We start from the raw sequence: 16,259 nt of genomic DNA on the forward strand, positions 1-16,259 counted from the left end.
AAAACATGGCAGTGGGAAATGTGCACGTGCATCACGTATCCCTTGCGATACATATTTTGTGTTTATACAACATGTTCACTTCATTTTTCCCAGACTAGATGTTGTGTGGGTAGAGAGGGATCACAGTAAAAATAGGAGACTCTTGCTCCCAGTAAACACTGCCGTCTCTCTGTCTAGACTTACAACACCACTGTCTGAATTAAAAAGAATAACCGGGCCATGGGTTTAGATTAATCTGATTTTCAAAGACTTTTCTTCACGCCGTTACAAATGGAAATTGTTAAGTAGTTCCAGAAGGTCACCGAACATCGGCTGCTGAATTTCGCTCATCACTAATAAAAGGAACTGGCAGAGGGTGCAAGGAGTCCTGACACCATTACAGACTGTATTGGCTCGGCTTTAATTAGTCTTTAGAGGAGGCAGCAATTTGTTGACAGCACCTTTATGAATTGGCTCATAAAAACATTTTATTAATCCCAACACAGGTCACAGTGACCAGATAGTAACTGAGCTGCTGTACCACAGAAAAGGGAAGGACAGCTGGTGATACCTGAAGATAAAATAGAAGCAGATTTCTTGATTTTTCTGAAGAGCAGCTAAGCTGTTATTAAGGTAGGGCATCTTAAGCCCAACTAATAATAATAATAGTAATAATAATAATAATAATGATGTTGTCATGACTCTGGCCTGCTCATTGAATTTTGGACTTTGGTAGTGGGCAGAGAGAAAAAAATATCAGTAAAAACAGAAGATACACCAGTACCTTGAATATTCAAACTTGTATTTCCAGGATGTTGCTATTAAAAGGCAAACAAGCCAGGAAATACCAGTGCTGAGGTTGACTTCACAACCTTTTTTTGCCCCTGTATGCCTCAGCAGGCTTTCTGATGGGATCACAAAACCATGTTGTGGGGTCTGTAGCCCATTGCAGAGCGTGAAACAGCTTCAGCTTACTGCTGTTGAAAGTGCAGCTGTGTCATGCATGGAGTGATGCACTTCACTCGTGACAGAGAAGCAGCAATGTATTTATTGATATAAAGCAGCCGTTTAACAAAGCTTGATAGTAAACATGACAGTTTTAAGAAGATTCCATGGCAAGGTACACTTGGTTATTTACTGCATAGAGGACCAGGAGAGACAAAACTGCCAGGGAGACACTCCAGTTGAGTCAAGGTTCAGGGAGGTATCCCCTTGCTTTCTAAACTCCTTCTCAGAGAGGAGTCTAGACGTGGCTGGATCCAGTCCTAGTCCCAGACTTGGTCAATGGTTTATGTTGGTCAATGGGCTCTTGGGCTGTTCACTATTTATAGGGGTAAGATGATTGACTTACAGTCATATTTATGTATCAACCACAGTATGAGTACTGTGTTTAGGTGGGCGTGTTGATTCCGTTAGCCCTGGATATCGTGGTGTTGTCTGTCTCCCACTATCCCCTTTGAGCTGGACGCGGCCATCAGGACCAGACGCACCCATGATGACCCCCATGAGTGGTTATCGCTTGGGCAGGGTTTCGGGAGATAAAGATCAGGTTGGGGGGCAGGGGGAGCAGACCGTCACAAGCTGTCCTCAGGCCATCTTCTTGGTTCCTAGCTGCACCGGCACGGAAATCTAGAAGCAGAATCACACAGAGACTTTTCTAAGACACTTGGTGTCTGAGCTGCTCACAAACACTGTCCCCATCCTCCTGGCAAAGGAGAAGGGACTCACTGCTGTGGTGCAGCCAGGGAGGAGGCAGGTGGCAAGGTCTGAACAGACGTACCTTCTGGTGCAAGGTGCCCCATCAGGGTCCTGGCCGTCTCCTGCATCTCTACAGCTAGCTGATGAGCTCATTTTGGATCAATATGCACTTGGATTAAACTGTAATCAGAAAAAAAACCACCCTAGGATTTCAGATAATTTTTGAGATTATGTTCCTTTTAAAACAGGCAATTTTTAAACATCCCAGCTGGTGTATCCGCGTGGCATAGCCATGGAGCCAGGGTAGGAAAAGGAGGACTGCCACGTTCACCGTTTCTAGCCATCATCAGCATATATACACACATTGGGTTTGGTTTTTAATTCTCCTCTTGCCTTTCACCCAGCTGAAGCCAGAGAGCAGTTTTTTTTCTACACACGTACTCTCTTTATCTTTTGTTACAGTTGAAAAAGCAAAGCATGAGCAACTAGAAGTGGACAGGCTGTTACTAAAAACTGTGGAAAAGCCAATTCGACTGGCTGCTTGTCTCTTGCATTAATAGAATAGAATAGAATAATTTCAGTTGGAAGGGACCTACAACGACCATCTAGTCCAACTACTGTGAAAGGCTTAAGATAATTTAAGGACCCTGAGTTGCGGTTCTGCATTGGTTAAACTAGATTTGACTAAATTCAATTCCATTCTTTTTTTTTAATGAAGGGGAAGTGATACCATTCCCATGAATGTTTAGGACGCAGTGAGTATTTCAATAGCTTGTCTGCCAGACTTTCCTTCTGTCTGGTCTCTAGCTTTGCCTCAGCCCTTCTAACTTGGATCCTTCTAACTTGGATCCTTCTAACTTGGATGCTTCTCTAATCGCACAATTGTGGTTCCCTTATTTATCGGAATATACTTAATGGAAGAATTTAAGTTTATGCACATATTTGAGTTTTAAAGGTCAAGAGTCTGATCTATCCTAACTCTGAAAGTTTGTAAAGATTCAACTGGTCACATTATTCTAGTTATGGTATTGGAGTAATATACTCTCCATTATTAAATACACTGATGCTTAGTTTTTTACACTCACTTAATCTGGTTGACTATTGCTTCCACTAATCCAGTGCTGAAATGGTACATATTAAGTGAATTAATTTAAGCAGGCACTAATGCAAAAGCCAGAGCAAGCCACGTGTTTTAGCTCCCCTTCTGAAACCATGCTGATGATTTGTTTGTTCTTCCCCTCTTGTGACATTGCCATTTATCACATCTCCCTGGTCACTCGGCATAATTAATACTGTAGCTGAACCAACCCGCATTTCCACAGCCCTGCAACGGGATGGTAGAAGATGACACCAGTGTTGGCCAGAGGCTGTGCCCTGGGCCGGGGCTGGGCCCTTCCCACTGGCAGGGGACTAACTTCCCTCAGGCACCGGGAGACCCCTCGTCCAGGAGGCAGGGGGCCAGCTTCCCTCAGGCACAGGGAGTCCCTTCGCCCAGGAGGCAGGGGGCCAGCTTCCCTCAGGCACAGGGAGTCCCCTCGCCCAGGAGGCAGAGGGCCAGCGCCCACCAGCCCCTCTGCTGGCAAAGCCGCTGCTCCCTCCACCCCCCCCAAAATGGCGCCGCCCTGCCGGGAGCAAACCGCCCGCCCCCCGCGGCCGCCCGCACCTCTCGCGAGAACTGGACGGCCACGCAACTCTCGCGAGATCGCCGCGCGCTGCTGAAAAAGCTGCCGTTGGAGGGCGCGTGGCCCGCGGCGGCGGTGGCCCCGCCCACTTCCGGCGGCGCCGCTGAGGGAGGAGAAGAAGGAGGAGGAGGAGCAGCGCCGCCCCTCCCCAGCCCCGGGCCAGCCCCGGGGATGGTGTTGGCCGCGGGAGCTGGGCCCTGACGCCGCGCTCAGGTACGTGCGGGCCGTCCCGCTTCCTCCCTCCTTAGGCCGGGGTTATGGCCTTCTCAGCTCGGGCCTGTCCCCTCCCGCCCCGCCTCAGGCCCGGCCCCTCGCCTCACCCCGGCGGTGCCCCCACAGCTCCCGCGGCGGCACCGGCCCCCCAGGCCTTGGGGCCCCAGCGGCGGCGGGGAGGCCCTGCTGGTCCCCCGGAACCACTCCCTTGGCCCAGCAGGGTCGTACCCGGAGATCCCCCACCTTGTCCCCTGCGGAGGGGCCTCCCGGTGGTGGCGGCTGCGCAGGGAGCGGGCACCGGCGTTGCGGGGCAGGGCGGCCCCCCGCTGCCTCCGCTCCTAAGGGGGGAGCTGGAGCAATTCCGGGGCTCTTTTGCCCTTCCCTATAAATAAGCACAACACCTCTCCCTCCCCGGTGTCGTGCAGTGGTAAAGCCTTACTTTCCCCGTGCGGTTAGCAAGTTTGGGGAGCTTCCTCGCTGTGCCCTATTGATGAAATTTGGGGGATAGCTGGAGCAAATTATCTCTTTTCCGCACTGGTGAGTCTTCTCTTTAGTTTCCTAGTTTTCTGTGACAAGCAGTGAGGAAACAGATCTATAAAGATACTTAGGCATTTAATTCCCATTGAAGTTGATTTTATTTGGACTTGGCACCTAAAAGTTTTGTTGTATTTTTGGGGTGGGTGGGTGTGAGGTGTTCCCTGCAGTTTACAGCTTTTCTTTTCTGTGTTTTGGTGGTGTTTTTGTTTGTGGTTTTTTTTTTTCTTTTAGGACCCTGTGTCACTACTTCCCTGATTCCCTCACTCCCCCGCCCTCTTTTTTAAATTTTTTTTTTAAAATCAGCTGTTGTCTTTCTTCTCCAAGGTAAAAAGGACTGTTTTGTCTGCTTATTCTTTCTTTTTCTGGGGTAGTGGGAGAAAAAAAACCTACTGAATGTTTACGTTTTGGTTGAGAAAGCGGGATTTACATTTGCCCTGAATTTTACTTTTTCTTTTTCTTTTCTTTTTTTCTTTTCTTTTTGAAATCTGGGTCTCAAAGCTAACGCTCATACTTGTCAGCTTCAGAGAACTTGACCTTCTTGTAGATCTTACCAGAGTTTCATACTGTTAGGTACTATTATGGAATACGTGCTCTTGTTTTTTTTTAAACCTTGTTACTCACTTATCTATTATAGTCTTCTCAATATCCAAGTGTCCTGTCAGTTGTTTTATGTCCCCTTCTTGATCCTTCACTGGTATTTTGGTGTTGGTTTGATGTTTGGTATAAATCTGTCAGCTTTCTCACAACCTTGGGAAAGCAATAGAGCTGTCTTTTACAGATGCAGTGACTAGATTGGCAGGCCAGAGGCTTTATCTCCTCTTTTCTCTGGAGAAAGAACAAACAAAATGAACAAGTGAAGTAACTGCTGTTGCAGTGGACCTGTTAAACTTCACTTCAGTGCTTGCTTATAGCAAGGAAGGAAACATTCAGAGGTATAAAGCTGAAACTGACAGAGAGAAATCTTTTATCAAGTCTTGTCGCTTTTTAGTGCGATCATCTTAGTGGTTTGCTGGACTTTATCATTTGCCTAATGAATATATCTGCTTATTCTCCATTTTATAATCTAAAGCTGATGTTTCATGTCTCAGTAACTGCTGCATCACACCTGTCTGGTCTTCTGTGGAAAACTAGTTCATGTAAAGACTATATGCTGACTTTTTACATTTTTTTTCCCCCTTCATTTTCTTGAATTAACTCCTGTGACTAAAGGATAAACACTTTTCTCACCATTATAGTGGAGATGGGGCCTAAAGAGTATGGATCTTGTCAGTATTATGTTGGTTTAGGCCAAACTGGTAAGAAGAATTAGTTGCCTTCAACTAGGAGTAGTGTCAAAATGTGTTAAGCCATAACAGACTGTATGTTTCGGTTTTATGACTTTGGCGTTCTGTTCACCTTTTATTGTAATTTGTTTATCAGTGCCGTTATCTTCTATAGTGGAGGACTGACACAGCAAAAAATCCCTTCATTTCACTTACCAAATATCTCTATGTAACTTTTTCCACCATTGCTCTGCACTGTGAAGGGTTACTGTTATGCAGTTTAAATCTGTTTCCTTTCCTGTGTCTGGTAGCTGACTCAAAGCTACTTCCTAGTGTTAGAGAATTGTTCCAGTAGCCCTTCCCCTTTCTCTCTCTCTTTTTTTTTTTTCTTTTTTTTCTTGTTTTCCCCCAGCCAAAAAGTAGCTCTGAATATTTTCACATGGAGTGTGGATGAGAACGGTCTTCAGCAGGCAGTCTGGCCATGGATGTGGCAGGGGTGTTTTCTCCGCAATTCTCTCAAAGGAACGATGTCAGGCTATACTGTGGTAGATGGTGCAGTGAAATTGGATTGTAAACAGTGATGAAAGTCTGATCTTTCTCCAGCAAAACTGAACTTCCTCTTGGCCTAATGTACTATAACTCTCAGTATTCACGTCTGAAACAAGCTGTCATTCTTTAAGTACTCTAGGTCATCCTTATCTTTAATCACAGTCACATATCTGTACACATCATGTTCTTTGTTTGACTGCTAAGAATATGATGATAGTTGTTGAATAAGGAACTAAATAACTTTTTTTACCCCCAAACTGCGCCCCTCCTCCCAGCGCTTTAGTTTTTGTAATTGACTTTGTTTCAATATTTATGTTCTAGATTGAAGACAGCAGTAATGCTAACTCTGGCAAGCAAGCTGAAGCGGGATGATGGTGTCAGAGGACCCCGTGCATCCAATCCAGCTTCTGATTCAACTCGGAGGGTGTCTGTTCGAGATAAATTACTTGTTAAAGGTGAAAGGAATTTATATTTAAATATATTTTTGGGATTTACAGTTGCAGGTGTGTTGCCATTAAACAATATTAAATTGCATATAAAATGTTTCCAGAAGTATTTTTAAAATTGCTTGTGACTTGCGGATTTATACTGGAGGCATACGTCACATCTCCAACCTGTAGGAAACTGTCATGGTCTAACCCCAGACAGCAGCAAAGCACCATGTAGCCGCTCGCTCACTCCCCTCACGGTGGGATGGGGGAGAGAATCGGAAGGGTAAAAGTGAGAAAAACACGCGGGTTGTGATAAAGACAGTTTAATCGGTAGAGCAAAAGCTGTGCACACAAGCAAAGCAAAACAAGGAATTAATTCATTGCTTCCCATTTGCAGGCAGGTGGTCACCCATCTCCAGGAAAGCAGGGCTTGTAATGGTAACCATGTGTAATGGCTACTTAGGAAGACAAGTGTCGTAACTCTAAGTGTCCCCCCTTACTTCTTCCCCCAGCTTTATATGCTGAGCATGATGGCATATGGCATATCCCTTTGATCGGCTGGGGTCAGCTGTCCCAGCTGTGTCTCCTCCCAACTTTTAGTTCATTCCTGGCCTGCTTGCTGGTAGGAGGAACAGAAGAGGCCTTGACTGCTTAGCAACAACCAAAAACATCAGTGTTTTACCAGCACCATTCTCATCCCAAATCCAAAACATAGCACTGTACCAGCTGACAGTAAGCCAGTCAACTCTATCCCAGCCAAAGCCATGACAGACACTTATCTTTATCGAATAATGCAAAAGATAAAAAGCCTCCTCCCTACTTTGCTGGAAAATTAATCCATAGTTGGAAACTTGTCATCAATTATAACATCATGATAAAAAATTGTCACGTAAGTGTTGCTAAATATATAGGAGAAGAATATCAGATTAGACTTTATAGAAAGGTATTTTTTGAGCAAAGCCATAACTGCCTGTGGCAGGAAAGAAAGTCCTAAAAGTAACACCGGTGCCCTGGTGGTCTCTAATGGTATAGATCAGAGGCAATAAACTTTAAAAAGCTTAAAAAAGCAAAGCAAAGAGGTATTTTTCATAGGCATGGAGTCACTGGAAGTTCAGTATGAAGTATTAAAACCCAATACCCTAATTTTTATAGCACCACAAGGTCTGTTCTAGAAAAGCTACTGTAAGTTGTTACTAGCTGGTTCTCCATTTGTAGAAAAAAACCCCCAAGTTTTACTTTGTGGTAGTTCTGGGTAAATGAGGTAGTTTGTGAGACAATAATTAAGCTATTTCTCAGTAAAATTGGGGACTGCTCTTGCTCTTCAGTTTTCCTGTAGCACAGATAATCTTATATTTAAAAATCCATAGGTGCCGGTGTGTCGTAGTTACTGTGCACTTAAACTCTCATTTACTCCCTCTGGTAATAGTTGAGTGTTTAAATGCTTGAGCTAGTGGCGGGGTTGAGTGCAGCTTGAGCTAGTGGCGAGGAATATGTTGTTAAGGATGATGTTTCCACTAAAAATGATCAATAGGAAATGCGCTATTATTGATGTGTAAGCTGTCATGGTTAGAATTCATGCTAGTCAAATGAAATGCTCACATTTCCTGGTCTTATTTCAGAATGATTTGAGACTGACACTGGTATATTTGCCTGAGTGATGTTGCATAGCTATAGTGTTACGTATAGCATTTTCTAATTAGGGTAGATTCTGCCATAAAACCGCATACTGGAGCAAGGTTTCATTGCACATGCTACTGCCTCAGTGCACTGGGAAGTGTCTCAAGCAGACTATAGGAATGTTATGTTCACAGTTTTCTCTCATGGCATTGTTCTAAGGACAGGAAGTTTTAATTCGCTTTAAACCCTGGTATGATAACTCTTGCAAAGAGCGAGACTTTAGGCTTCCAGCTTGGAAATCCTCAGTTAACGCTGGTTCTGAGGGGAAAAGATATCAGGCAGGAGGAATAAGCTCTTTAACCAGGCTAAGCTACAAAGCCAAATTACTAAATATATATAATCTGAGATTTTCACTAACCTACAAGTGTAAACTTGAGGGGAAAATTCCAGTGTAATATAAATACACTTCAACTACAATGCCTGTTATAGTATGAGGTACCATAAGAAATTTGATTGTATCCTTAGGAAGAGCAATCATGGTTTTCACTTTTATGACTAAAACCTTACCTATGTCTGCAGGGGAAGAAAAGAATGTAAGCTATAGAAAATTAGTATTCACATTGTAATTGCTATGGCTATCATTAAGAAGCCAGAACAGGCCAGCTATTGAATGAGTTGAGTCCTAAACTGACGAGTGTTAAAAGCAGGTCACTGCTGACATCCTTCTGACAAGTGCGAGTGTTAGACTGTGATCTGATTGTGTGTGAAAGTTGTATCTTGTGGCTCTCACAAAAGAGTTGTAGGAGTGGCTGTAAGAGTGGTTGGAATGGTTTCTGGAGCAAAATGGGAACTGACAGTAGAAGCAGATCACTTCAGTATAACTACACTGAAAGTGAGGCGAAAGTATAGTAGCTAGTCTGAAAAAGATTAGTTGGGGGTTTTCTCTTTTAAGCTAGTCTTTAAATGTAGAGCATTCAATTGCAAAAGTTTCTAGAACTTGCTCTAACCCTTAAAGATAAATCAGCTGAAGCGGCAGCTACGATGTTGAGGGCCTGAGTGAAGATGGACTTCTGATGTTGCCAGTTTTTTTTACGTCACGGTGTCTAGATCTGCAGGAATAAGTTTGATAGGGAGTGAAGAACTGCCTGCTCAAGGTGTGCATATAGCAAGGGTGTTATTGCATCTGGACCAGCGCCAGTGCCTTCCATTGCTTGATTGTATGGAACTGTAATAGCCTGGTGTACGCTCAACTTCAGGCTGTTGTATTAGACTTGAAACAAAATTGGGGGAAGACTGTAAGAGTAGTTGTCAGTAGAAGTTGTTGCTGATGTTTATTTAGGCTGGTGGTACCAAACATAGAGATGACAGTTGCAGAATGGGTGAAAGGCTACAGTCAATCTCCTGGCAATTGTGAATTAAAAAAATGTGTTCTACACACACAAAAAAAAAGAAATCCTGGCCATAAATAAGGAAAATGGAGGAGACGAGAAAAGGCCTGGTATGTTCTGTCCTTGTTTGCCCCAGCAGTTGTGCTGAGATTAGTGCTGGTTCAGTTGTACCTATTAATGGTGTTAGAACTAGTGGTTTTATTCTACTGTACAAAGCCTCCGAGTTGAAAGAACAAGGGACTGTGGTCGCATACATTAGAAAGCTCAGTGATAGCTACGCTTTTTTCCGTAGCATGTACGGATCATTTTTGGCCTCAAGTAAGTCTATAGCTTCTGAGTCAATAGGAGAACATCAGGCAACTGATCTGTGCAGCGTCCTCCACAGCAGCTTACGCACATGGTGGGCTGTCCTGGAAGCTTAGCTGAGGGTGATTTTTGGCACGGTACCCTAAATCCCGCCTGGCCCTGGGAGCTGGCGATAGTGTACGAACCAAGGTCGGATGGCTGTTTGCCTGCTGGAGTGATGATGTGCTGGAGAGATACTCTCCTATTCCTGATCCACAGTAAACTGGCGATAGTCTAATAAATTCTGCAGGCAGATGTCTGCCAGTTTTACTAGAGGTATCGCCCAGATGCAGACAGTGTCTGGTTTTTATCTGAAGGTAAATTAAAGACAGCCTTGTTTGTGTTGATAGAGAGTCCAGTCCAGGGAAGCATTATAGGACCTCTTTGAAGGATGTGTTGTCACACTGATAACCCTGCAGTCCTCGAAGGTATTGTGTACACTGACTGGTGAATAGATCAATGCCACTTTGATTATGGGGTAGATGGCCATGACCTCAGCCACTGGTAAGTGTAGACGATGCTTACAAACTTTTAAAAACTTGGTGTAGACTAACTAATAATATTTGCTAACTGATACCACCTTTAAATAGGGGAAAAAAGTGGTAATTTAGGTATGATGTTAGCTCACTATATGAATGAGAAGAAAGTTCAAAGTTGGCATCTGAAATATTTTTAGTAAAATTGGAAGTATATGAGCTATCAATAAAGTGTTGTCGGGTGCTGCTGTCTTTGGATTTATTGATGGGTACAAGTTAAACAGGCTTTTTTTCCCACTTATGTGAAAAAGTTACTGGTGCCCTTTGTTATTTTTTCTAAGCTGTCTCTGATTGCTTAGCTGTCTCCTATTGTTATATACTAAAATACCAATCATACCTCAGGGCACTGTTTTGTTGAGTTATTTCATGGACATATTATGAAAGGAAAAACTTTATCCCTAAAGTTTTATGTAGGGAATTAATTCTCAGACAGCTTGGTACTCTCTTCCAGCTGTTTTTCCTCTGGGATGTTAGTCAAGGCTGATAAACAGGCTTTGGTAGCAGCCTGTGCCCTGCTGATTATCTCAGCAACTAATGGAGCATGTTTGGGAGGTTAGCAGGGCAAATGTGTCTGGGGTGAGGATCATGGTGGTAGTTCTGATCTGAAACCCTGGGAAGTCGCAGGAAAACATCCACCACTTTGAAATCACTGAGGGCAGAAGTGTCTGAGGGTGTAAGAGGGCAAAAATTAGTGATTCAGGCTGCCAGTTCTTGCAGAGAGGCTTTCTGGCCAAGGAGGTGTGGACTGGAGAGAGACCCAGCAGTGATGAACATGTTTCTAGACAAATCAAACAGAGGAAATATGAACAGCTGGAGAAGGTAGAAAGCAAATGCTGATATGGGGAGAAGCAAAAGACAGAAATGGTGCTTGAAGGGGCTCTGCTGCCTCTCTGGCAGGGAGAGAGGCTCTAATAAAGCACAACTTTGTTAGAAGATCAGTATGACTCATTCTTGCATCTCTATTTTCACTGAATTATCAATATAGGCTCAGTTGGAGAGTAGGGCCCTAATTCTATCGGCCTAGTACACCAATTAAAATAGAGCAAGAAGTACACTTGCTTTATCAACTTGCAGGTTTTTTCTGTGCTGCAGGGGCAATTTTTGATGTTAAAACATTTTTAAATTATTCTTTAAGGGGAAACTTACTGAAGTTAGGAATAGAGACCACATGACTGCTCCTGCAGGATGCTCTGAGTCATGCAGCGCTGAACTTGAAAGGCAGATCCTTTCTGAAAATTCCGAAGTGGTTGAGGACAAGCCAAAGTACTATTTAAGTTTAATATTGTATAATGAATGTGACTACTAAATTGAAATACAGAACGTGCCAGCATGTCAGTAGTAGCGATGTATATGACTTACTGATCACAAAAGGTTGTACCTTGAACTGGTTTTGTAAAGCACCTAACCATTATCATTCAGTTTTATATTCAAACCATCAGTACTGCTTAGTTTGATTGTGACAGCTTGAAATAACTTAATATCTAAGAAAATGAGTTACCATGGTTTATTCCTCAGTTGCGGCTTCTACACTTGTGGCTTCTGCAACTAGATCAATGTGACTGGAAAATGTTTCAGGTGTGCGTTTGTATAAGCCAGAGAATGGAAGTGGGAAACATTATAAGTGAGGTGTGTGTGCATTGTAAATAAAAATGAGTATCCATATACTTGCTTTCTTCAAGCCTTCAAATACAGTAATATCCCTCCTCATAGTAACAGGTGAGGAAATTGAGAGGGGAGAAAATACTGTTCTGAGAATTAAGCAAACCCTTCCTTAACACTTTTGAGATTACGTGAGGCATTGTTTCGAAAATGCAGTGTTAACTTCTGCACGTTGCACTCGAGTCATAAAAGCATTTTCTTTTCAGTGATGCTTCTTAGCCTCCCCCAAATTAAATCTTTTTTTTTTTTTTTTGAAGAAGGCAGTGGAAAGTTGTTTGATAAATGAGTGATTTATATTTATTAAAGAGGAAACTAGTAGTTTACACTAAAATTTTGTAATTTTGATAGATATTGTAATGCCAAAAAGACACAAGAATTGAAGCTAATTTGAAAAATCATTACTGAGACTTTTTCTAGAACTTCACTGACAAAGGAAGGCCTGATTCAATGTATTGCTTTACTTTATGCCTCTGATTTTCAGCATACCTGAAATATGAAGTGATACATTGCAAGAGTTAGAGATTTCCAACCACAGAGGCTTTTTCTAATTTTTGATAGCAGTTTTGTGATAGTCTATAGAAGCTGAAGCATGTGATTTGATAGTATCTTGTTTAAAATAAATATTTGGAAGGAAAAGACACATCTCTTACTCTGTTGAAAAACTGGCACTATTAGGTGGATTGTTTGATTTCTAATACTGGTCTGTATTGACATATTGGCAAATGGAGTTTTTGTCAGTGTCAAGGTATTTATCTTGATCTCTAGCCGTATTACAGAGGGGACCTAAACAGGAGAGGGGGTTTCTTGGACCAAACCAGAGAGAAGCAAGTATTGCTGTGGATGAGAACAGTAAAAACAGTTGAGGGAAATAATGCTCTCATTTTGCGTACTTAAAAGCAAACTCCAGTGGGAAGCATGTGGCCTGACTCTGTGGCAAGGCTAGTAAACAAAGCGCTTCTATATTCTGACTTGTTGAGTTGAGGTGGGGGAAGGGGGGAAAGCAGAACAACGTGATTATAGTCTGTGCGTTGCTGAATATAACATTCATGTGGGGGTCTCATAAACCATAAGCCTGTACACACGTCAAGAGTGTGTGTTCCTATTTCTGTCCTGAGAATTGTCACGGGTAGGGAGAATTATTGTTTGTGAAATCGCTTATAAATAGCTCTGGTTGCTTGTGTTATGTTTAGTTTCTCCCTGTTTTATAAACTTTGTAAGCTGTTTCTAAGACATAATCAGTTTGCATTGAGCTTTTCCAAAGTCTGTGGTAGGTTTAAGTTTAACCCTTGCCTTTTAACTCCTTAAAAAGAGTTAAAATAGCATTTGAACTGGTCGAGCAAGTGCATACTGGGCAAGAGCAGGACTCTGAAACGTACCTGCCACTTGGGTGTGCTCCTGCACCAGATCAAATAACATTTCAGGAACACCAGACTGGCTGGTTGGGAGCTAGTCTGGGTCTGGTCTGACTGCACCCCAGGTTTTTTCCCAGCAGAAGCTCTGGTGTGTGTCTGCATTTACAACCTTTCAGACCTACCCAGGAAGGCTTATTAGAGTGGGTGCAGGGCCTTGCAGTGCTCCTGGGTTTGCTACTTCTTGGCAGTCAGTCCTCTAGACTGCATGAGGAATTCAAATGGTCCACAGTGTTTTTGCACCTCTGTAAGCCAGTGCTGAGCAGGCACAGACGAGCAGTGGTTTCCCATGGAACTTCTGGAGTGCTTTTGCACAATGCTTCCTGAGACTTGGGTTATCCAGTTATTTGTCTCTGCATATCCAGTTATTTGTCTCTGCATCTTAAGGAACAGTAAGGTGCCTGGCTGTGAATTGAGACACAGGTACTGATAATCCACAAAACATTATGAAAAGTAGTTGAATTGGATTTTCTTTACTGTTCAGCTGTAGTTACAGCCGTTTTTTGAAAGAGAAGGTCAGAAAGATTGTAAGATTAAGTTCGTTCTTTAGTGAGGCTTTTAGAGTTCTTGGGAGTTCAGTGCATTGGTGTTCTATTTGTTCTTTCTATATTTTGCTTATTTTCAAATCTATTAAACCATGCCAATAAGTTGGCAGACTGCACAAGGGGCATTCTTTTACAGAGAATGTTCTTGTCAGTGGTATTGCTTTATGTAGAAAATACATAACTTAAAACATCAGAATCTTAGTGGAGCTTGAATGCTGTGGTCAAAATGTTTGCTCTCCAAGCAGCAAATACAAGAGACTATCACTACCAGAGAGTTATGGAATTTGGCAAACTGACAAATGCTGTAGCTTTGGCCCATTAAATGTGCTGGTTAATCACCAATGTTAATATGGCACACTTAATAGTAACATCTGGTTCTGTACCTGGTGTTACTTCAAAAGTTTACATTATTGAAACAGGTCTTTACCTGCTTTTTTTTTTTAATCTTTATATAGTTGCTTCCTTTTTAGTTTCGGTGGTTTGTTGCAGAGTTGATTAGAAACCTTAATTTTGGGGAACTTGCCTTTGTTCACAAAGCTGTCATGTGGATTAGTTATAGAATCATAGAATTGGAAGGAACCTTTCAGATCACGTAGTCCAACCATCAGCCTAACACTGACAAAAACCATCACTAAACCATGTCTCTAAGCGCTACGTCTACCTGTCTTTTAAATACCTCCAGGGGTGGTGACTCAACCACTTCCCTGGGCAGCCCATTCCAATGCTTAATAACCCTTTCAGTGTAAAAATTTTTTCTAATATCCAATCTAAATCTCTCCTAGCACAACTTGAGGCCGTTTCCTCTTGTCCTATTGCCCTCCCATGTGTTTTGCACACCTTCAAAGAGTGAGCACGCTGTTCTGTACCCACAGATGTGAGCACCTTCATTTTCACGTTTCACAAGAAAATACACTCATTTTTTTGCTAAGACAAAGGGAAACATAGAAGCGTGACTACATTACAGGAAATTTTGCACTTTTCAAAGGAGCTATGGTGATCAGTAAACTCTCTACTGAAACTTGCAGGAGGCAGAAGTGAGGCCTCAGCCCAGCAGAGCTGCTGCAGCCTGGCCGTTAGTGGGTCTCAACTTGCTGTGTCCTGGTTTCTCCCTTTTCCCTGCCTGTCCTTTTCTCAAAAGTGAAAGGAAGGGCGGGCAGGATTCATTAAGCCAAGCAATGCATAAACACACAAAACAATAAGGAAAGCAATCAACACCTTAAAATAAGAGCCAAGTCCTAAACTCTACCCTCTAGTGAAGATTGATAGTGCCTCCCACTCTGAAGGGCTGGTGAGTTTAAAGAGGAAGGGGTGGGGAAATACTTTTACATGGGTTTGTTTAGCTGCAGCTTTCAGTAGTCACTTATGTCTTGTCTTAATTTTTACTTTACCTTCCTGATTATAGCTGAAATTATACTTCTGGTATATTGTAAAGACGACTCTTTGAAAACTTCGAGCAAAAGTATGCCTCAAGTGTAGTCTGTCTTTCAGTGCACAACTTTGGTCAAATCAGTTATGGCTGCTCCAATGCTGTGGAGCGTGGGATTTTAAAGAGTGCAGTTGTGAACTTTTTAGGTTAGTGTGAAACACAGTGTTTGTTTTGGTGGGGTTTTCTCTCTTGGTATAGTAGGTTGCAGATGCAGAGATACCCTGCTTGGCATGCAGGGCTATGCCAAGCAAGCGGGAGGTGGGAGTCAAATAAGCATCATGCTTGCTGCACTGACCAGCCAGGTTGTTTTGTCATCGGCCAATGCGTGTTGCTTGCCAGGTGCTTGAAGTGAAAGTCTGTCTTTTTCTGTTCTTTTGGTGCTCTTAATGCTGGTTTCTGCAGGCAGGACCACGTCTAGTATGACATACTCTTGAATTAGGGTTTCAGTAGCTGTTTTCAAGCGTGCAGTAGTAACTTGGAGGCTTCCCTACAAAAGCAATGCGTAACCTGGGGCAGTCTGTAGCTGATGGTGGAAGAGCATTAGCAGTGAGATGCCAGAGAGTGGTGATGCTTATGCAGGCTATGAACCTCATGTGCGTGTTTTAATTGTTGCACTGGCATCTTGATTCTTGAGGTTTTTCTGCTCTTGTGTTTTGCAGGCTGTGGAGTTCTGGCCTTCCGTATTTTAGTGCCTTAATTAGACAAGTTTAGAGGCTTGGATAATGCCACCTTTTGAAATGCCAGTGCTCTGTGTATTAGAAGCCCTGGCACTTCAGTTTTGGCAGAGTTGAACCTCCTAATCACAGTAGGATACCTCCGTATCGTCTGCAGGGCACATGAGCTTTTTCAGTAATGAGTTGTGTGGCTTAAAGAGAAATTTCAGGGTAAACCTCCAGTGCAGCTTAGTTATATTTTTAAGTGAAATTTGAGTTACAGGGTGGTATAAATTAGATCAGCCAATTTGGACTTAGAGAATGGCTTTG

The 16,259-nt window shown here is 42.9% G+C and overlaps 1 protein-coding gene across 3 annotated transcripts in view; it reads left to right on the top strand.

Moving 5' to 3' along the window:
- The first annotated feature begins 3,426 nt into the window (after positions 1–3,426).
- Positions 3,427–16,259, top strand: part of UBE2F (ubiquitin conjugating enzyme E2 F (putative)) — a 91,336-nt gene continuing 78,503 nt past the window's right edge. For 2 of the 3 annotated variants that reach the window (XM_074144854.1, XM_074144853.1), the window contains exons 1-2: positions 3,427–3,572; positions 6,242–6,375. In XM_074144854.1, the coding sequence (XP_074000955.1) occupies positions 6,258–6,375 (118 nt within the window). In that variant the 5' untranslated portion in view covers positions 3,427–3,572; positions 6,242–6,257. The remainder of the gene's footprint in view (positions 3,573–6,241; positions 6,376–16,259) is intronic. The other variant, XM_074144855.1, reaches the window with a different exon arrangement.

The sequence above is a fragment of the Numenius arquata genome, chromosome 3 (assembly GCF_964106895.1).
Source record: "Numenius arquata chromosome 3, bNumArq3.hap1.1, whole genome shotgun sequence".
Classification (NCBI taxonomy): Eukaryota; Metazoa; Chordata; class Aves; order Charadriiformes; family Scolopacidae; genus Numenius; species Numenius arquata.